General features: G+C 53.4%; 2 protein-coding genes across 9 annotated transcripts in view; both read right to left on the bottom strand.

Annotated features, from left to right (window-relative positions):
- IGDCC3 (immunoglobulin superfamily DCC subclass member 3) overlaps positions 1 to 16710 on the bottom strand; it is a 42896-nt gene extending 26186 nt beyond the window's left edge. For 3 of the 5 annotated variants that reach the window (XR_009264054.1, XM_058737353.1, XM_058737354.1), the window contains exons 1-2: positions 16375 to 16707; positions 13380 to 13685 (exon numbers count right to left, since the gene is read on the bottom strand). Coding sequence is in view for 4 of the 5 variants with exons in the window: in XM_058737353.1 (XP_058593336.1) it covers positions 13380 to 13685; positions 16375 to 16480 (412 nt within the window). In the remaining variant the exon portion in view is untranslated. Of the gene's footprint in view, positions 1 to 13379; positions 13686 to 13844; positions 14325 to 16374 lie in introns of those variants that run through there. The other 2 variants (XM_058737355.1, XM_058737356.1) reach the window with 2 other exon arrangements.
- Positions 16711 to 19005: 2295 nt separating this feature from the next.
- IGDCC4 (immunoglobulin superfamily DCC subclass member 4) overlaps positions 19006 to 22342 on the bottom strand; it is a 40393-nt gene continuing 37056 nt past the window's right edge. For all 4 annotated transcript variants that reach the window (XM_058737352.1, XM_058737351.1, XM_058737348.1 and 1 more), the window contains exon 20: positions 19006 to 22016. In XM_058737352.1, the coding sequence (XP_058593335.1) occupies positions 21606 to 22016 (411 nt within the window). In that variant the 3' untranslated portion in view covers positions 19006 to 21605. The remainder of the gene's footprint in view (positions 22017 to 22342) is intronic.

The raw sequence follows: 22342 nt of genomic DNA, 5'->3' as shown, positions 1-22342 counted from the left end.
GAGTGAGTGTGAATAAGCAACACCCGGAGAGCTGACCCACTCCCCATTCCTGTCTACCCTGGGGTGCAAACACTCCCAAGCACTGTCAGGGTACCAAGCACGCATCCCTGTGTTCAAGTCCGCCCTTCTGCAAAGGCTCTGGGACCTTCTCTGCTTCCTTTCCCTCCTAGAACTGGCCCGTTTAAAGATTTGCCCACAAACTTTTGTCTAGCTCTAGCTCCTTGTCAAAAATCCCTGGTTAAAACCCCAAGATGATGGGGAGGAGGTGCGGGGGACCTCCAGACCTCCACTATTCTCCATTGTCACGCCCCCAGACCAGTTCCAGGCTCCAAGTTGGTAGGGGCGAGTTCCCAAGTTACCAAGTCAAATGTCCCTTCCCATCCTGGCCACGGCAGCCCAGTGCGAGGGGGGAGGGCGGGTAGCGGCCCGAGGCACCGGGTCCTGAAAGTGAGAGTGCCCTCACACTCACAGACAACGTACGCTCACACTTGCACCCGCACGCATGTCCTCACTCACACCCACACAGACACATCGGGCACTGTGCCTCGGCAGCCGGCGACTGCGCGGCGCGGGGTTAATTGAATGCACATTGATTCTGCCGCCCGCCCGGCCCGGCGTGGGCGAGAAGCTGAGCGCCCGGGGTGGGGACGTCCCTCCTCCTCTCGTGACACTGCGCTCGTCCCGAGGCGAGGCGGGGAGCCGGTCCCTGCGCGCGGCCGGGCTCCTGGAGCGCGCGCGCCTCGGGAACTTTGCTGGGCCGGCCCGCAGTCCAGGGTCTTGGGACACGTGCGCGGCCAGTAGTGAGGGGTAGGGGTGGGGGTGGGGGGGTAGGCAGAAGCTGGGGAGAAGGGCCGGAGAGTTTTTCTGCCAAACTTTGATCCTGACATTTAAAAATGGAGGCGGCCAGGCCTGGCGCGCCAGGAGGGCCCTAGCGAGAGGGAGGTGGAGGAGAGAACTGGGGCGAGCCTGGAGAGGGGCACGGAGGGGAAGGGTTGGGAGGAGGGACGCTGTGCAAGACAAAATCAAGTCAGTGTCTCCGAGCCTCAGAAGTGAGAAGGGACTTGAGGAATCTTTTAATCTGGTGCTTGTCACACCACCTTCCACCTATGAGGAAACTGAGGCCAAGGAACTGATGGGTCCAAAGTCACACCGGGATGAGATGAACACTTAGATTTTAAAAGCTGGAGGTGGGATCCAGGGAGGGCACGGAAGTAAGGAGAATGGTGTCTGAGTGGATCCAAGCACTCCAAGCACGTTCATGACCCTCAATCAGCAGTGGGGCCCGGAGGTGTCCCCTCCAAACCAGTCCAAACCAGGCACCTCCTGTGGGGCCCTGTCTTCAGATCTCTGCCTTCCCCTCCAGCTCCTCTGCCTTGCTGACACCAAAGCCCACTAAAGCCTGAAAAAAGGGTGCCTCCTTTGGTGGGTGGGGAGGGAGGGCAGAACCCTACACTCCACAAATGCCTGGATCCTACCCATTCTCTCCCCTTCAAAGACCAGGCAGGGCAGTGCTCCCTCCCCTTTCCCACAAAGACAGACTGAGGCCCAGCAGCTTTAAGAGAAGGAAGAAAGCTAGAACCCAGAGCCAGGCCTCAGTGCACATCTATCTGCATCTGTCACTGGCTCCAGCTCTTTGTCACTGGAGCTCCTCCAGCTCCAGGGTGTGTCTGTAGTCCCACCATGGTCCCATGGTGGAGAGCAAGTGGAGTTTTATTACAGGCAGGGTCTGGGGACGAATTCTAGGTTGTCCTTGACTTCTCCCCACAAAATTGTGCAGTCTTTGGCAGGCACAATCCCAGGTGGGAAGGGGCTAGGTTGGGAAAGGACATGCCCATGACAGGCAGGGCCACAGGCCAGAGCACATGCCCCAGGAGTTACCAGCCTCCCCAAACCAAGAGCCTATAGGCTGGGGAGGAGGAGCAGGAACCAGAAATCAGCAGAAGCCAGGTTGCCAGAGAGTTGTTATGAGGAAGCATTGAGTGCCCAGGGCCGCTGCTGGATTCCCAAGAGGATCTGGCTTTGTGCTTCCTGGAAGTACCCGTCCCCTGTTCCTGGCTGTCACCCCAAGACCTGCCCGCCCTGATCCAAGGACCCCAGCAACAACTGTCCCACTCCCCTTGCCTGTAAGGTCCCCTGCACCCTTCTAGCTGGCACAGCCTGCCCCTCCTGCTGTGCTGCTCGGGTTACCAAGAAGCCTGCCACGGAAAGCCTGCCATCCAACCCATTGTCCCTCAGGCCAGGAGGGCAGGGGCCCAAACGCAGACCCCTCCTTCCGGCTGGGGTGGGGGCAGATTCCCCCAGCCACCACAGCAGGCAGGGGCCGAAGCCTTGGGTTGGGGAGCGGGATGGCGTGGAACTCCATGAGGCTTTAGGCCACCTTGCCCAAGCAAGGGGACAGCACAAGGACAATCAGCAGCCTGGCTCCTGGAGGCTGATTATGGCTCTTCTCTACTCCTCCTCCCCCCCCTCCAACAGGACCCCTGGGGAGACAGATCCTTCTCTAGCCACACCAGTTCCTCTCCTGTGATTTGTTCTGAATTTTCAAACAAAGAGTAATTATGACAGATGTGGAGCAATCAGCGTCATTATGCGGAAACAAGAAAGGGAAAGGGAGCTGAGGGGGCCCCACGGGGGAGGGTAACTTGTCTTTCCTCCTCGGGAAGAGGCAATTCCCACCTCCACCTCCAGCAGCCCCAGCACCCTCCCAACTTCCTTTCCCTGCAGGAACCTGTACCCTGCACCCTGCACCCTGCCCCAGACAATCTGGGGCAACAGAGCCTCACAGCCTAACTGGCCCACCACACCATGGGCCCCCAGCAGCCACTGGGGGTGGGGGGCATGGAGCCCCGCCTGGCCCACCTGGAAGTGGCTCCCACTTTGGCCAGGGTTCAAAGCTGTTCTCTGCTCCCAACACTCCTTGCCTCCACCCTGTATGTGCCCTAGTACCCAGCTCTATTTCTGAGGCATTAATTCTGATTATGTTCTCAAGGGACTCTAGTCCCTTCTAAGGATCCTCAGGCCATTGAACTTTGGGTCAGGGAGACCTGGGTTTAAATCCCAGCTTCCTTACTTACTGTGTGCCCTTGAGCAAGTTAATTAACCATTCTGGCCTTCTGTTTACTCATCTGTAAAATAGGACTAGTAATACCTATTAATGCAAATGTTGTGGGAATTAAGTAAGTTAACACATAAAGGACTCAGGACAGCACAGCCCCCAAATTACTAGCAATACTTCTACTAGTTAGTTCACCACAAGTGCCAGCACATAGGTAGCCCTCAAATCACTCAGCTCAGCGCCCAATGTGCTTTGGAAACCTGGAGGCCCCTGAAATACACCATGGATGTCAGGAGCCCACACCCAAGGTTTGCTGGTTAATGCTCACATCCAGAATTACAACTGCCCCTGGGGCAGGGCAGGACGCAAGAAAAACAGAAATATACATATATGTGTACCAGTTTTCCCTTGGGGAGGAGCATATAAAAAGATCCCTCCCTTCCCCAACTAGAGAGGCACCTGGGAAGGCGAGAGGTATGACACACCCAAGAGGTCCTCTAACCTGCCCAGGCTGGAGGACGAGCCATGTCCTTGGGCAGGTTACCTCCATGGGGACTCAGTTTTCAAGTCTGTAAAATGACAAGGTTGGACTAGATGAGCTCCAGAGTTTGTCTTACTGCTCTGGATGCCTGTGATCCCACTGGAGGCTGGGAAGCCCGCCAAGGTCCTAGCCAGGCTGGGAATTTAAGGGTTCTTTTGCTGTAGCCTGCAACTCAGTGAAAGAGCTAGGATTGGTTCTCTCTCACGGTGGTCTGCCCCTCCTCTCCATTTAGGTGGTCTGGTCTCCGTCTGCCCACCCTAGGGCCCTGGAGCCTCTTGCTAGTCCCCCCTCACATTCCAATGGCCTTGGGGCAGCAGCCAGACCAGAAAGTCCAGTTCCTGCCCATTATCACTGCTCGCATCTGCACTGCAACCCAACACCAGCATTCCAGAGAGCAGCCTAGGGCTGCCCCCACCACCCACCGTGGTCAGTGTCCGGGCTCAGAGACAGGCCCCAAGCAGGGGCCAGTGTTCTCAGATTCCTCCCAGGGAAGGTCTGCCCCCAGGGGGGCTCTGGCTTGCTGGGGAGGCCATGGACCCTTTCCTTTGGGGTCATCTTCGAATCTCATCCTCTCAGCCTCTCCTCTTCCTATCTTTGTTCTGTGCCCAGGCCTGCGCTCACCTACTTTTGCTGCCGAAACAGAGGGATCTCTCTCCCAGCACAGCAGGGGATGGTGGACACAGGAATTGCCACAATTGGAGAAAGAGGCAGGAAGAAGGACAGAACAATAGAGAGAGGAGTTGGAGAAAGGACAGGGCAGAAGAAGCAAGGGCTGAGGGGTGATAAAGACAAAGACCCTAGGCGTGGCCTCACAAGAAGGCAGAGGTGGAGGGCAGTTTGTGGAAGAGTGTCAAAGGGCACTGAACCAAGATCCAGAGATGAGATAGACAAAAGTGGGTGGGAGAAGCTGGGATGTGAGCCCTTGGCATCCAATTTCCCTCCCTGGGCCTGAATCAGGTGGCTGTCTGGCTGCTATTAAGCCTATACTCTCCAACTCCCTCCATCTCCCTGGGGCCTGGGGTCTGGCCAACCACCTTTGCTCAACCCCTGCCTTCCCACCTTCACTGGTCCCGATATCACATGTCCAGGCACCCCTCCTCAGGAAGCCACTGGGGCTGCTCCCATCTGTTTTCTGTCCTTTCCTTATATTTGAGGGCCATCACAAAGAGCGAGCATTTCTTGGAGCAGGCTGGACAAAGCTGGGGGCCAGGGGAACAAGCCCAGAAATCAAAGAGCAGTGCTTTGTGGGGGTAAGGAGCAGCACAGGCCAGCAGGCTCTATCACAGCCAGATTGCTGGCACCTACCTAATGAATAAATAAGAGCACGGTGTAGGCTCCCAAGGTGCTATAGCTGTGACCGCATGCCCATAAGGTAAGCCCTCACCCTCCACCAATGACCCAGGACTTGCCTCCCTCTTCTCTCACTTCAGTCAGCTGGGTAAGTATCAGTCTTCACAGGACCTACAAATTGGCTACCACTACCTCCTGCCCTGCACCTGTCCTGTCCTGTCCACTCTCGCCTTCCAGTCTGGCCACAATGTCCAAGGGAAGTGGGATTCCCACAGCAAAGCCCTTAGAGAAGAGACAGACGCCAATCTTGGGCCCCATGCACATCCTTCAGGCACGCACCTGTATGCTCAAGTACCCACACAGCTCCAGGTGGCCACACACACACACACACACACACACACTACTGATGTCTACATTCCTTATTGCAACAAGGCTATGGCCAGAGAATCTTAGGGTGCCATAGGTTATTTACACAAGGCAGACACTTTTGGAATCACTTGGTCCTGTTTAAACAAAGACAACAGTGAGCTCTTTGGTTTTCCATCCTGGGTGCCCTTCTGTTCCATTCTAATTTTTTGAAGGCTGTGTAGAACAGCCTTCAAGCTGCTATGAAAAGTCTCTCTCTCTCTCTCTCTCTCTCTCTCTCTCTCTCTCTCTTACATGGACACACACACACACACACACACCCGCAGGGACTCTAGAGAGGAGAGGGAAAGGCAATACAAGAAATCCAGGAGTGAAAAAGTCCTTTCTCCCTGGGGGTGGGGAGGGGACAGGGGGTTAAGGGGGGCTGGGGGCCTGTTTCATTTGCAGGCTGCAAATGCCTCTCCTATTCACCGGCCTGCATTCCCAGCCAAGGCGCCCGGCCACGGACAATGCCGGGAACAGGAACAGAGGAGATTTGCACATTGTGTTCAAGGGGCCAGCTGGCTGCCTGCGACAGTGGAGCCAAGGTGTGGGAACCAGAAGCATTCGACTTCCACATTCAAGTCCTGCGGGTGGGGGTGAGCGGGGCCCTCCCCCCTCAGCTGGGGCCAGTGTGGCTAGGGACAGGGGCCTCATCCTGCCAGGGAATAAAGTCCAAGGCAGGAGACCCCGAGACCCAGGCATGAAGGGTACCGAGCAGTATGGTCTCTGCTTCATGCCCCATCTGGCGAGGAAGAGTCTCAGCTCCTCTGGAGATAAACATGCAGCAGCAACCACCCCCTGATCGTGCCCTGAGTGTGTTATATTCCCCTGCCGATCCGCCCTGTTCACAAGCTTCTGTTCCTTTGAGCTATGCTATCAATTACAAAGCCAGAAGAGACAGAGAGAGAGGGAGAAAGCAAAAGAGAAGCGGCAAGAGAAACAAGAGAGACAGAGCTTTCCACCCGGAGAGCCACATGTCCATTTAGTTTTTACCAAGCTCCACAGGCAGGGGACGTGAGAAATACAAAAGAGAAGCCCTTTAGGAGCTTAAAATCTAGTCGAGGAGACAGATGGAATACCCAGCCCCAAAACAGTTACTTAACAATGTAAGCAGCCATCACTGAAAGGGAGGTTGGGCCTGAATGCCACAGACCGCAAATACTGTGCTGCCACCGCTCCCCCCTCTGCCCCCCCGCCGCCTTAGGAGGGGGAAGAAGAATTACTGTAAGCTAAGTGGTCTTTGGGGAGGGGTTGGGTAAGGGACAAACAGGGGCAAGAATGGTCCGGGAAAAGGCCCAGCAGAGGCAAGTGTGTCCCAAGGACCGGCTGCATGCATGGCAAGGAAGCCTTAACACCTTAGAGCTGAGATGAACCTGAGTCCAACCACTCAACTCTACAATGAGAAAAACAAACCCCAGAGAGGGTGAGTGATTGCCCAGAGCCACACAGGACTCCTGGTGTCCGGGCAAGGGCCTTCCCATCACACCTCACAGCTTCTTAGGAGAGTCAGAGGAGTGTCAGTGTGGAGTGCTGACGGGTGTGTAAAAGGGCCTGACTTTTGGCCATTTGCAACGACCTCTGGCATGGTTATGGGCGAGCTGCCTGGCATTGTACCAGAGCAGGCCTAGTCATTGTCATTCATCTCCTCATCACACCAGTGACGTTTCAGCAACACCTGGTCCTGCTCTACCAGGTGGGCAGATGTCTGTGTTTGAGAGGCAGTGGGGAGGCTTCCTCAGGGCTGCCTCAGCTGAGCTGCCCTTCAAGGAGGAGAAAAAGCTTGGGTTCCATACCTCAGGTCCGAGCATACAGCCTCCAGGTGACACAGGCCTCTGAGGTTACCTGCCACTGTGCCAGAAACCACTTCCCTCCACAGCCACTGCCCTCCCCAGAAACACTCCAGGGTCCCCTCCCCTAAATACACTGAGCCCCACCTCCCCGCATAAGCTGTACTCCCCAGTAGCTCCAGCCCATAGTTCTCCCACCCCCTGCCCCCACAACCTGGCTCCACAGATCTAGACTCTGACCCTTCCCCAGATGCACACAATGGTGGATCTTGCTGCTGAAAGAGGGTTCCAGAGTAGCTGGTTAAACCACTTTCCCTCAGCCTGGTTGAGAATGAATCGGACTTTAGAAGTAGGTACCTGGGGGCCTGAGAAGTAAGTGCCTCCCTGAGATGGAGGCAGCAGGAACCTAGACTTGGACTTTCTCTCTCTTGCCACCCCCCACAGCCTCTTTCTAGGAGTCTGGGCTAAACCGGGGGCCTTCCTGGAATCACCACAACTAGAGGAGCTTAGAACTTCGCATTTCTTCTTCTCATTTAATATTTTTATTTTTAGTAATTTAAACGATTTTTAAATGTACAGTACAGTAGTGTGTGGGGGGTGGGGTGGGCGGAGGGGAACAGACAATCCACAGTGGGCTCTATGTTGACAGCAGATGGTCCGGTGCCAGGATCGAGCTCATGAACCTCAAGATCATGACCCGAGTGGAAGTCGGACGCTTAACTGACTGAGCCACCCAGGCACCCCAGAACTTCTCATTTCTCAGAATCACAATGTAAACATTTAAGGAACATTTTCTAGGTGCCCTGCACTGTGCTAAGTTCTTTACCCATACTAACATGGGTAATCCTCACAACATTCCTCCTTGGTAAGCACTATTTCCCCTATTTTAAAGACCGTGAGAGGGGGTTGCCCGGGTGGCTCAGTAGGTTAAGCCTCTGACTCTAGATTTTGGCTCAGGTCACGATCTCACAGTTCGTGGCATTGAGTCCCATGTCAGGCTCTGTGCTGACAGCACGGAGCCCGCTTTGGATTCTCTCTCTCCTTCTCTCTGCCCCTGTTGCTTCCATCCACCCTAAATAAATAAATATTAAAAAAAATAAAGACTCTGAGAGGTTAAGGGGGCACCTGGCCGGCTTAATTGGTAGAGCATGATACTCTTGATCTCCAGGTCATGAGTTTGAGCCCCATGTTGGGTGTAGAGATTTCTAAAAAATAAATATATAAACTTAAAAAAAAAGTGGAGAGAAGGCTGGGTGGCTCAGTCAGTTAAGCATCTGACTTTGGCTCAGGTCATGATCTCATGGTTCATGGGTTCAAGCCCCGCGTCGGGCTCTGTGCTGATAGCTCAGAGCCTGGAGCCTGCTTCAGATTCTGTGTCTCCCTCTCTCTCTCTGCCCCTCCCCTTCTTGCACTCTGTCTCTCAAAAATGAATAAAACCGTTAAAAAAAAATAAAATAAGAAGTGGGGTGTAAACAACTTGTGTTGGAATTTAAAAAGATAAAAAAGTATATATTATATCTATAAAATAAAGACTCCCAGAGGTTAAGTGACTTGCCCAAGTCCGTCCAGTTGGGGTATATTTGCTTCCACGGCCCACCCTCACAACCACCGCTGGGCCCACCCAGGCTGAACAGCCCCAGGCTGGGAGGGAGGCCATCCTGGCTCTTTGAGAACCTGGCCACCATGGAGATAGGCTGGGCCACACCCTAAATTAGTGGTCACTTACCTAGCACTAACAGTACTACTTGATGATCACTTTCTAGGTGTCAGGCCCTGTGCCAGAGGTTTATATCCATCACCTCATTTGATCCTCCAGTAGCCCTGATAGGCTGATGAGATTGTGACCATTTTGTCAGATGAGGGCACAAAGGCTCAAGAGGGGGGGCGCCTGGGTGGCGCAGTCGGTTAAGCGTCCGACTTCAGCCAGGTCACGATCTCGCGGTCTGTGAGTTCGAGCCCCGCGTCAGGCTCTGGGCTGATGGCTCGGAGCCTGGAGCCTGTTTCCGATTCTGTGTCTCCCTCTCTCTCTGCCCCTCCCCCGTTCATGCTCTGTCTCTCTCTGTCCCAAAAGTAAATTAAAAAAAAAAAGTTGAAAAAAAAATTAAAAAAACAAAAAACAAAAAACAAAGGCTCAAGAGGGTCAGTAATTCATCAGTGAGTGGCAGAGCTGGGGTTCAAAGTCTGGCCCTGCACCCGTGTTCTCCCAACTGTTGTGCCACCCACATACCCGCCCCCTCCCCCGCAGTGATCATGACCTGGGGGTGGGCTCTGCTCTAGCACCTTGGACTGGCAGTGTCAGTCGGCTTCATCTGGGCTCTTGTTAGAAATGCAGAACCCCAGGCCTTGGCTTAGACCTACTGACTCAAAATATGAATTTTACCAAGTTCCTTGGGTACTTCATGGGCAGAGTAAGATTTGAGAAGTCCTGGTCTAGATCATATAGATCTTTGCTCCAATTCTCCAAGGGACCTGAGACCAGGAAGTGAAGGCAGGGACTGAGAATATCAGTGCGGGGTGGGTGCTCCAATCATCTCCCCTCCTTGTATCTAGCCCATTTATCTCTCTCTTTTTAAAAAAATACTTTATTTTTAAAATATCTCTACACCCAACGTGCGGCTCGAACTCACACCCCCAAGATCAAGAGCATACTCCATGGACTGAGCCGCCTGGACTCCCCATAGCCCATCCCACTTTGGGGTCATCCAGGGGCACAGACCTCAACAGGTGAGAGCCAATGCACATATTCCCACTGGGTCAGGTGATGCACATGCCTTCCCCAGAGCCCTCCAGAGGGATGGCAGAGGGTCTCACAGGCCAACCCAGCTTCAGCCCGCACTCTGAGGCCCACACTCTGAGGTTTGGGAGAATCCCCAGGCCTTACCAGGAAGGAGTTAAAACAGAACAAGTTGCACTCTGGCTCCAATAATTCCACTCCCTGGTAGATTTCCCTGGAGTACCTCCTAACTGAATCCCAGTGAGGGAGAAAGCTGGGGGCTGGGCGCAGAGTCAGGCAGTTTGCTCTTGTTGGTGATGTCGGTAAATCGCCTTTAAATGAAGACTACAGTATTGGCTCCCATTACTGAGAGCCTCCTATGGGCCAGGCAAATAGTGGGGTGTGTTAGTCCTTACAATCATCCCACAGAGTAGGATTAAATGCACATTTCACAGGTGAGTAAACTGAGCCCCAGAGAGGTTAACTCGTCCAGGGTCTGTCTTATTACTAACAAATGTCTTAATTTGCAGCCTCCAGACTGTAAGCACATGGAACTGCAAGGCAGAGAACCCAGACATGCTGGACTCATGAATACTCTCAGGGCCCTGAGCCACTCCATCCTGAAAAGGAGGAGGTATTTGGACCTGAAGCACTCAAGGGATCAGCCTGCGGTGTTGTCCACCCTGGTCAGGCCATCTTTGAATGACACCATCTGAGAGCACTGGGATGGAAGAGGGGGCGTTCCTAGCTGTCGCCTTTGGCCCAAAGGTCAGATGCCCCCCAGTGCTGCCCCCACAGACCTGGACCCCTATCTGCCCTGACAGGCTAATCCGCTGGGGCTGTGCGGACTGTGTCTGTGAGCCTCGCTTAGCATGGCCCCTCCCCATCAGCCCCCAGGGAGCAGGCAGGAGAAGCAGGGGGCTCCAGAGGGCTCCTCACACCTTTCAGCAAGGCACCCTCCCATGTCACACAACATCTGCAGTGCCTGCAGGCACATGGGCAGGGAGTTATTACCAAAGGAGAAAACTCAGGCAGCTAATCAGCTTTGGAGGTTTCTAGGGACATCAGCTTGTGAAGTGAGAAAAGGAGATCCAGCCACCCGGTTGCTTGGTATCCAAGCATTCCCCCACGGGGTCACAAGCCTTGCGGGGAGGGGGGGGCGGAGAGGGAGGCCGCATCAGACTGCCAGAGCCTGGAGGCAACCCCCCAGCTGTCCCCAGGACCCCAAAGGATTAACTAGGCTGACCTCACCCACCGGCCCCTCCCCCAGCTAGAGCCACAGCTCAGTTTCTGATACTGTGGGAGTTTAAGGAAACCAAACATCTTGAAGGTATTACCATTTATAGAAAAGCACATTTACAATTAGCTATATATAAACACCTGGGATTTATCTCCCAGAATTCTAGGCCAGCGATGCAGAGGCCAGTGTTGACACAAGCCAGGGAGAGTGTGGGGGTCATCACCCTGAGAAATCTCCTTTCTCTCATGGGCAAATCTTCCCGGGGGCCCCACCCCTGTGTCCACGTCCACGCTTCTCTTCCTCACACCCAGCCATCTGCTCAGGGGATGTGCCAGCCTTCCCTACACCACCGAGGGCTGGGGTTGCGGGGTCACTGAGCCAGAAGTGATTCCGTCTCAAGGTCCAGAGAGCTCCATATGGGGGCCTGGATCAGCCTTCTTTAGAACAAAGGGGCATCTTAAACTCAATGAGAGGGCTCCTGCCTCAGAACGATTCATCACTCACCAGTCATTCCCAGCAACTGTGCACATGCCCTCAGAGCCAGGGAGAAACTCGGCAGCCATCAGCCAGGGAAGAGGCAACATGCCACAGGAGTCAGGGGGAGGGGGGAGGGTTCAGGCAGCCTAGACTGCAGTCCGGCTCCTTGGCCTACTGCAGTGTCATGGAATCCCTCTAAGTCTCAGTGCTGTCACCTGTAAAAGGGGGGCAAAAACTGCCTATCTCCCTGGGCCACGATGATGACTGAATGAGATCATTTATGTAAAAACACTGAGGCAGGGAGCTCAGCACACAGCAAGTGCTTGCTAAGTGTTACCTAGAATTATTACCAGCACCTTTAAAGGGTTGCCTCTTTAAGCAGCCTCTTTAGTGGACACCCCCTCCCCTAGATGTATGAAGTTATGGGGCAGAGAACACTCACCACTTCTAAAACTTTTGCCCTCTCTCAAGAGCAGCAGTTCTCAGCCAGGACCGCCCCGCCCCCACCCCCCCAGCCTGCCACCCACCAGATCCATAGGTAAGTCTGGGTTACACACCCACAAGTGTGCACAAAGAACAACAGAATTTTTGCAGAACGGGGCAGCAGAGCACAGCCATCACTTCATCACAACTGGTGGTCCGTCAGTGCAAGCCGAGCACAATTCTATTTTTTTTTTTAATTTTTTTTTAATGTTTTATTTATTTTTGAGACAGAGAGAGACAGAACATGAACGGGGGAGGGTCAGAGAGAGGGAGACACAGAATCTGGAACAGGCTCCAGGCTCTGAGCTGTCAGCACAGAGCCCGACGCGGGGCCTGAACTCACGGACCGTGAGATCATGACCTGAGCCGAAGTCGGCCGCTCAACCGACTGAGCCACCCAGGCGCCCCCCGAGCACAATTCTAGAACAGAAACACCTTGCCTGGCCTTTTCCCTCCATCCAAAACACATCAGATAGCAAGTCGCCACAATGTATGCTTTGAATCTCTTAAAATTCTATTGTCAGTTATACCTCAATAAAGCTGAAATTGAAAAAAAAAAACCAAGTACATTAGCACGAAGGTGAATGGGAGTGACGTCATCATTGTGGTGACCCTGAAATTATTCTGCCATATTTTTTTTTGCAAAACAAATTGTGGACAAGCTTCAGAATATCACTACTGTATAGTGAGTCTTATCCTACCCAAAAGATTTGAAAGTCAGCACATAATTAAAAATGGCATGTAGCTAAGTCACCCTTCAAAATTCTCTTAAATCACCCATAAAGTATGACTATTGTTTCTTTTTTCTTTTTTTTTTAAATCTTTTTTTTAGTGTTTACTTACTTTTTAGAGAGAGAGAGAGACAGAGTGCAAGCTGGGAAGAAGCAGAGAGAGAGGGAGACACAGAATCTGAAGCAGGCTCCAGGCTCCGAGCTGTCAGCACAGAGCCCCACGTGGGGCTCGAACTTACTAACTGTGAGATCATGACCTGAGCCAAAGTCGGACAGATGCTTGAATTGACTGAGCCACCCAGGCGCCCCAACTATTGTTTCTTTAAACACGAGAATCCTACTCAATGGCCTGGGTGCTCACAGTATACGGGAAGGTAAGGCACACCAGCCCAAGAATTGGCTAAGGCTCACCCTCTTTCTCTCCCTCTCCCAGCAACAGTGTTTGGCTACATTCTTGTCAAATTACATTCCAATCAATTAAAAGAATATGTGATATAATTCTACCACCACGAATGATTACTATGTACCTTTTAACTGACCCACGCTAAGAAATCCGTCCTCCACAAGGCTGACAGTACTGCTCCCCTGCCCCCAACCCCTAGGCTGACCCTGGATACCCAGTCTGGGAAAGAACAGTAAAGGGTGTCCACTTACTTGCAGCCTGGATTCGAGCCTTCCGGCTGACCACCAGCCCAAAGCGGTTCTGAGCCACACACTCATAGTCACCCTCGTCTGAAGGGCTGCCTCCCCGATCCAGCCGGAAGTGATGGATCATCAGGGACCCATTGGCCAGCAAGGTGGAGTGGGTACTCTCCAGCAGCTCCACCCCATTCTTCCTCCAGGTGATTCGCACTGGAGGAGTCCCCTCCACTCTGCAGCCCAGCACTATAGGCTGCCCAGGGACTGCAACATCATCGCTTGGTTCCACAGCAAATGCCAGTTCAGCAGAGTGGCCAAGACCTGTATCGGGCCGGGAAGATGAGAGGAAAAGGAGAGGTCAGTGTCGAATGAACAGGCAGGGAGAACTCCATACACAGGTGTTCCGAGTTCCCTGGATCTGCACACCCACCCCACCTTTCTGTAACGCTAACAGAAATCTCTATTATATACAGAACTTACTTTATGCATTACAAAGTGCCGTCTCATGCAGTATTTTACTCAGTCAGCAGACCATCTCAGAGAGAGGGAGAGAGATTATTTGTACCATTCCCTCTTTTACAGATAAGGAACTGATGTCCAGAGATATTAAGCAACTTGTCCACGGTGTCACAATTAACAGTTACAAATCTGAGATCCAAAAGTAAGACCGATTGCAACACAACTGCTGCCTCTTTTGCAGTCACTTTGGCTAAACGCTGAAGCCTCACAGACTTGCAGGGTGTGACCTTAGGTAAAGTGTTCAACCTGTCCTAGCTTCCCATTCCTCATCTGTTTAAGTCAGGAACATAGGGGCCCCTGGGTTGCTCAATCAGTTAAGTGGCCAACTCTTGATTTCAGCTCAGGTCTGATCTCAGTGGGTTCCTGAGATCAAGCCCCACATCGGGCTCTGCGCTGACAGTGTGGAGCCTGCTTGGGATTCTCTCTGTCCCTCCCCACCCCCCAAATAAATAAATAAATAAACACTTAAGAAAAAATAAACCAGGAACACAATGTGGCTTGTATCAGAGAGTTGTTGAACAAGATGAACAGATTCAAAGTCACTATGAAGTTCTGGGAGCCTGGGTGGCTCAGGTGATTAAATTTCCAACTCTTGGTTTTGGCTCTGGTCATGATCTCATAGTTTGTGAGTTCAAGCCCCATGTTAAGTTCTGTGCCAACAGTTTGGAGTCTGCTTGGGATTCAATCTCTTCCTCTCTCTGTGCCCCTGCCTGGCTTTCTCTCTCTCTCTCTCTCTTAAAATAAATAAACATTTAGGATTAAAAAAAAAAAGAGAGAGAAAAGGTAGATGTTCTAAGCAAAAGTATAGTGAGACAGTAATAAATCATTCCTTATTTTTGCTGGCAAAACCATCTGAGGCCTGGTCTGCCTGGCAGGGAGCAGGATGTGTGGATGTGGTACCAGGTACAGGCTAGGTTATGGCCCAGCCTGGCTGCTTCTCCCCTAGGATGCTCTGAGTTTGGGTTGTTCTGGCTGTTTTGCCTTTGTCATAAGGAGAATTGAGGGGATACCAAGCGTCAACTCAGACTTCCCAAAATTCAGGAACAGGGAGGTTTCTAGAACCTTTATTCTCAGCGACCTCACCACTCCTGTAGAAGAAAACACAGCTGGAAGAAGAGAAGGGGAAGAAGGTGATCCGGGAATCAGGAGAATCCCGACAGGAAGGACAGACGCTCCAATCCCAGGCGTGACGCCAAGTCCCCAACTTCTCCAACGAGCCACTTACCAGACCAGTTACAACTTCACTCCAGGAGGAATGAACCCACCTGGCCTGAAAGGGCAGCCACAGAGCCCTCGTCACATTTCCAGGAAACTAGCGATCCTGGAGCTGGCCCCTCCCCAACAGACCAGCGCCCTCCCTGGTTGGGGGAGATGGAAAGTGGGTGGGGAGAAAGGAGGAGGGGGGCTGGGGTTACGGACGATTCCCCCAAACACAGGGATATGTAATATTTTAAGACATTTGAGGGTTTACACCCCTTCGACCCCCTACCAACCCTCCCCCTGTCCTGCGTTTCAGCCGCCTCAGCCCCCAACCCAACCCCGGTATAGCTGTTGAGGGATAAAGTTTCTTCTCGTAGATGCGGACGCGATATCTTTCTTCTCCGGAGCTGAGAGAAGAGAGAACACCGCCCGGACGAGTGTCCGCTGAGTGTGCGGGGTGGGAAGGGAAGGGACTAGACTTGCACTCCTCTCCCGTGAGATGGGCCCATACAGCTACAGAGGGAAAGGGTGGCGATGACGGAGTTCTGAGCAGTAACGCGGGCAGACCCCCGAGCCTGGGGACAGGGGCGCTCCGCCTGGGCACCCTCCGGGGAAGGGCGGGCACGTGGGTGTCCCCGCCTCTCGTTCCCTCTCAGTCAGCTCCCCTTCCCCTTCCTCGGCTCGCGGGGTCTGTCTTGGGTCTCCCCCTCCCCTGGCGAGGCCCTCCGGGACTCTGCTTCGTCCCCTTCCTTGGTCTCCGCTGAGCACTCCCGGTGCCAGTCCCAGCTCTAAATCCAGGATGTGCCCTCTCGGACCCGCCTCCGCCCCCCCCCCCCCCCCCCCCGCCCGATCTGCTGCGTTCGGTCTCAGCAGCCTCGGGCTACTCTGGTCCACCCGGCTCGCTCACTCCGACAGACTCAGCCCTGCGGTGCCCCGTGGCTCGTTTCCCCCTCTCCCCAACTCAGCCCGCTCGCCTAGCTCCTGCTTTGCCGCGCTCCTCGCATATCGGTCCGGGCTCGCGTCCTGCCGGAGTCCTGGAGCCGCAGCGCACTGAACCGCAGTCTCTTCCAGAGCCGGGTCCTCAGCATCCCCCTGCCTGCCCTGCCACCGGCTTCAGTGCCCTCTCCCCCGGCTCCGCCCCGTCCCGCTCGGCTCCCCTTCTCCAGCAAGACCCTCCGGCCCTGAGTCCGCCGGCAGGTCTGCGCAGCTCTTCCCAGGTCCGCCCCTAGCGCCCACCTACTCCCTACTCGCCCTTCCCGGGGCTCGGTCCGCGGGCCCCCGGGGCGCTCACCGTCGCTCGGCGCGGGCAGCAGCAGCGGCAGCAGCAGCGGCAGTAGGAGCCGGAGCCGGCGCGGCGCGGGCGGGCTGCGCGGGGGCGCGGCGCGCGGAGCAGCCATGGGGCTCTCGGTCCGCTCGGCTCGGCGACGCGCGGCTCCGGGGCCTCTGGCGGCTCACAGCGTCCCGCGGGGCCGGCGCCGGGGCCGGGGCCGGGGCTCCGGCCGGGGCCGAGCCCGGGCGGCGGCGGGCTGGGGCCACATGCCTGCCTAGGAGCGCCGGGGGCGCAGGGGGAGCGACGCTTGCGCCATCTTGCACCCACCCTGGTGATCTGTCAGGCTTGCCCGGGGTGCGCGCTCCGCACTCGCACCGCCCGCGCCCGCCCCGCCCTCCTCCCTCTGCCCGCCGCCCCCCTTCCCTCCCCTCCCGGTCCCCTCCCCCAGCCCCTCTCCCCGGAGGCCCGGTCTGGGGAACAAAAGAGCCGGCGAGCGCTTTAAGCGGCCGGACATTCCCGGCTGAGCGGCGGACGCGCCCCCTGCGCTTTGAACTGTGGCTCGAGCTGCAGGCGCCGTCCCGGGCTACTGCCCGGTACCCACTGCCCGCGGGCCAGCCCCGGACTTGGGGAACTGGGGAAGTGGAGACCCAGCAGACTGTCAAGTGGGTCCGGGCTGCGGAGAAGCACTCAAAGCCATGAGATTTGCTCTGACCCCCATCTTTCTGCTGCGCCCTCCTCCACCGTGTCCAAGTGTGTATTTTCGAGATAATTCCCTAAAAGCTGCACAAACTTGTCAAAGGTTCGGTTTTCCATGGTTTCTGGTCCTGCCACCCAAAGGCTAGGACGTTTAGCTGCAAGACTGGTCTCTCTAGACTGCAGAGTTCTGGCGCTTGGGTGGACCGGAGGTAGAAGGGGTTAGGAAGCAGCTTCTCCCAGAGCCCTGGGGTAGCAGACCCAACAGGACAATGAGAACGCTGAAGTAACCTGGGTTCCGACCCCAGTTCTGCTTGCTGTCTAGCCCAGCCAACCCAGGCAGTCACTCTCTGAGCTCATCTAAAAGATATAGATAATCCTATCTCTCTCCTGCTCACCCCTAGGGATTTTTTAAAAACACAGGTCCTAACAAATGACCTGGCAAACTGAAAGTTAAAATTCTCAATAACATTTCTGTCACAAAGAAGATTCTAGGTGTTTCATGTCAGAGAACATATGAGGCAACCAGTAAGAATTTTACAGAAGCTATATAGGCACGTATCACCTCTTATGAGACGCATACCCATGCTAGCCCTCAGAGACCTTTTCTTTTGGCCACTCATTAGTAAATGATCTTCTGTTGAGTCCAGCATGATGAGCTAGTCCATCTACTAAGTTCTAGGAGAAGGAGATTTAAAGAGGGTAGTCTTTGCCTCACTCAGCTGTTTGTTCCTCTGGCATTGGGCTGGGATGGCAGAATAACTACGTCTCTCTTTTAATACCAGCTGTGGAATCTTGCAATCAGGAGTGTTAACCATACATGAACTTTGGTGCAAATGAATAAAGAAGTGCAGGCCTCCAGAGATCAGATAAATTTACTAATGATGGGGTTTGTGCAGCCCAGGGACTCCTTACTCTGCAGTAGCAATTGGAAGATGAGTCTGAGAGGCACAGCTTGAGGCATATGAGTGAGCAATGAGGGGTAATGGAGAAATTCAGGGTCAGGGGGCACACCAAAGAAATTTAGGATCAGGAGATGCACCAAAGCCCCAAACCTATTTCATTGTGAGGAAAGGCAGGAATGATGGGCTTCTACTGGCCATGGAAAGGGACAGAAGGGGGGGCCCCCTGGGCCCAAAGTCCTGGAACTCCCTCCTGCCGGGCTTGAATTCTCAATAACCCCTTCTTGGCTTGTCCTAGACTCGGAGAGGTCAAATCAGTGTCCTGAGTTGCTGTCATTTTAAATTCATTTTGACAAGTGTTTAATTCTTCTTTATCACAACGCTTGGTCTGAGAGTGATATGCAAATAATGGCTATTCTGCTGCATGCAAAATGTGCATATCTCTCCCTATGATCTGTCAATTAACACCGGTCGGGCCCACCAGCCACTTTGGGGGTGGTCCAGGGCAGGGCAGCCCCTGGCTCTTGGTTCCCTCAAATAGAAAAGCAAGCACCAAGCAGGCTCTGTAAAGATCTTAACAGAGCGACTGCCAACCACGAACCTGAGATGCATGTGGGGCGTGGGTGCAGAGTTTTGTATGTGGCTGTGTGCCCAGGTTTGAGTTAATGGACACCAGGGTGTTCGTGACAGTGAGTGTGCATGCGTGGGCACAGTGCCCCTATGTGTGAATATGCAGCCATGAGCAACTCTGGAGACCACAGTTACACAAAGGAATAGTCGTTAAGCCCAAACCTCTGGAGTTGCTCCTTCACTCCTCTTTTGCACCCAAGAAAGTTAAACAAATGTGCGCCCAGATGGAAAGAGGTCCCCAGAAAGCCTAAAAGAATGCCATCAAAGAAAGCATCTTTCCTAGGTTAAGTGCCTGTTGTGGGAGGAAGATAGTTCAGTTCTTTCCCAGAACCACCTGCTCTCTACCTTCCACAACCAGCATTTCCCCTCCTGGCAGGAAATACGTTCTCTAGGGGAGAAAGGCTGAGGAAATTCTAGTCATTCCACGTGTTTGGAAAATAGTTTATTAATTCATTATAGGGACAGATACATGATCAATGCCTTGGCTTAACACTAAAGACTATCATATTTGTAAGGAGGGGAAAATATGCTGGAAAAATAATTAAATAATACAGCATAAACTAAATACAGACAAATAATGAGCAGGTACCGATTACACATGTCATGCATCAAGAAAAGGAAGGTTTCTAAATGAAACTCAAAAAATGTAAGGCATCGATGGTAGGTGACAAAGGGATTAATACCCTGTAAAAGGCCAATAGACTCTTTTCTAATAAAAATACTGCTACTAAGACACAAACCTAACACTTCCAAATTACCAGGGCCCAAATCATATATAAGGCTAGTGAGTAATGGCCACTTTCTTATCAAGTGTGAGTTATAGGCAGATACCAGATTTATTACTTATTTGCTTTTGAGAAACAATTTTCCACCCAACCTAATGGGTTATAAATTGTCTTATTTGCAGCTATTTAATTTAAACCAGAGCCTCAGTGCCTGTTAAACAAGAACATGAAAAATGACTATGTGGCGTAATGCTAAGAGCCTACTGTTAAAACAGCCCTTTAATTCAGGGCAGTTTTTTTTTTCCCCTTTAGGAAAAAAAAAAAAAAAATCAAACCAGCGAAATAAAACGAAGCTTTTGACCTTCAGAGCAATGATGAAACATATACAGTGGTGTTAGCTACAGCAACGCCGAACGCTACAGAAATAGTACAAGTGACAATTCTGTCCCAAACGAGAGACAAACCAGCATGAATAATCTTTAGTGTTATCATAGGCTGGCTGGAGGAGGGGGAGGGGGCGGGGGAGGAAATGGAGGTGCGCGTGTCAAACGGGAGTGACGCCTGAGTGTAATAAACACAGATGCTGAAAGGGTCTGAGGAAGCTGCAACTCTGCTGAGAGACATTTCACCATTTAAAAAAAAAAAAAGAAGAAGAAGAAGAAAGAAAAAGAAAGGATGGACTGGTTATTTCCAACTTGGCCCAGAAGCCAGAGTTAACCCTTTATGTGCCAATCAGTTAAAAAGATGCATTTAGGGAGAAAGGTCCCACATTCTATGCTCCTATGGGAGGCTGGGGTGCAAAATCACATTAATGGCTCATCTTCTCTACACAGGAAATAGAAGTCCAGCTTGTCCCTGTGTGACAGGTCACAGAAAATGACTTTAGGATTGACTTTAAAGGAAAAAAATGAAATAAGCCAATTACCCTTGTCCTGTGCAAAGACCTCGCTTCCAGCACCTAGAGGGTGAAATTCCTCTCACCCCCGTCCAGCAGCTCATGTTCCTAGGGCACAGAGTGGGAAGTCGCTGGGCTGTGGTGCCCCCTAATCCTCACTCTCCTTCTCCAGCTTTGGCTGCAGCAGGGAAGGAAGGGCCCCAACCCCCTCCATCTAGCAACCCTGCCTCCCTGCCTAGAAGGGAGGGAATCATTTTATCCTGAGCCTCTAGGTCACATTCCCCTTTCTCGGTCTCAGAAATCCCCTTGCGTGAACTTGGATCCATCACCTCCAAGGAGAATCCTCCTGTCTCAATCCCAGGGAGAGAGATAGATGCAAGGGAAACTGGAAGGTCTTCTCCAAACCTGCACTGGGGCCGGCAGTCTGCCTGGTGGGGGGGGAGGGGCGCGGGGGGGGTACATACGTTGGCACAGAGAGAAGAGGGTCAGGAAGATGGCGAGTGAAGTGAATGGCGGACACAGAAGTCACGCTATGGCCTCAAAGCAGACATGAGGTAGTCATGTTGTTAGGGAAGGATGCAGAGATTGAACCCAGGCAGGTGAACTACACGATGCAGTCTGGGAGAGGTGTGAGAGACAGCAGAGACAGACAGACAGGAGACAGATGGACAGCGGAGAGGAAAGGAAAGAGTATCAGGGAGAAGAAGCAGGGCAGAACTGGGAGAGCGGGCTGACAGGAGCACAAGAGTAGTGAAGGGGAAGGGGGGAGAGGAGAGCCCGAGGGAGTGGATCTCCAAAACCAGGCACTTCCCAAATTACAAAATGAAATGCAGAGTTGCTCTAAGGGCAGCCAGAGTCACCCTCTCAATCTGGGCTGGGCGACAGGGGCAAGGGAGACGGGTAGCGATGCAACTGAAATGTTAGGCATTCAGAGCCTACTGCACTCAGCCCAGCCAGACCGGAAAATGGGCCGGGGCTGTCTTTGTCAGACAGGGCATTGCAGACACTCTCAGAGTGTGTAATAAACAGCTAGGTGACAGAGGTGGGCGGGGGGGGGGGGGGGGAAGGCCCACTGGGCTGGGGACTGACCACTCTGGGTCACTGTCCTGACCTGGAGGATCAATTAGGCCATAGTGACCACTGCCTAGACCAGAGTTCCTCAGCTCACCAGCCAGCACGTGCACATGAGTACAACACATACGGCCATGCCTCACAGGTCCCTCACATGTGTCACAGAGTGTGGGGGGAGTGAAAACACCATTTCTTCCTCTCCCCATGGCCAAAGCACCCCAGGAAGCTCCAAACAGCTTGATGATATTCAGGAGCTGCAGGTACACATGTGTATATACTCAGCCACACGTGCCATGATTCACACCAGCCTGCCCCAAACTGCACCCTGTAGGGGAGCTAGGCAGAGGAGGAGACTGGGGTTCTGGGCAGGCTTGGGCTGGTTCCTAGAGGGCAGGGGGCCTTTGGCTGGCAGCTGTTCCCAGGGGTCTCCTCCAGAGTCTCACTAGGTTGGAGGTCTGGGTACGGATAAGAAGCGTTGGCTGCCTCTGGCAGGCAGGTAAGTCTGTCTGGCCCCGTGGTTGCCTGCTCACACCCTCCCAGCTCCCTGCCCAGCCAGTCTACCCCTTGCCCTAGATCCACAACACTCGAAGTGAGGTCAGGAGCCTCCGAAGACAGGGGATCCTCAGGTTCCAGGTCCTGGAGGTGGAGGTCAGGGTTCCCTTTGGATGCACTAAAGTCAGAGTGGACAATGACTTCAGCCTCCACCTGGTTCCTGCAGGCTGGGGGTGGCTTCTTCCTACCATTGCCCTGGTCAGAGCAGAGAACACAAAGATGAGGTAATCATCACTGACAATGATCATCAGAAGAACGACCAACATACTTGGCGTGGAGGAGGACTGACCCACTCCCCCAAGCCCCAGAGTGTGTATCACCTGGGAGTTGGTAAAGGAAGTACAATGATTGTCCTACAAGAGATGATGATTAGGCCGACGCAAAGGCAGAGAAGGATGGAATACTACCCATTTGCCCTTGCCCAGAGTTCAGAAGTACCAGATTTAGTCAGAGCCTCAGTGCATAGGAGGAAGGGCAGAATGCACTGAGGGCAGGCCCACCCTCAGATCCATGGTGATTCT

This window comes from Neofelis nebulosa, chromosome 7 (genome assembly GCF_028018385.1).
Source record: "Neofelis nebulosa isolate mNeoNeb1 chromosome 7, mNeoNeb1.pri, whole genome shotgun sequence".
Classification (NCBI taxonomy): domain Eukaryota; kingdom Metazoa; phylum Chordata; class Mammalia; order Carnivora; family Felidae; genus Neofelis; species Neofelis nebulosa.
The sequence above is the reverse complement of the archived record's forward strand: the minus strand, read 5'-3'. Positions and strand labels throughout refer to the sequence as shown.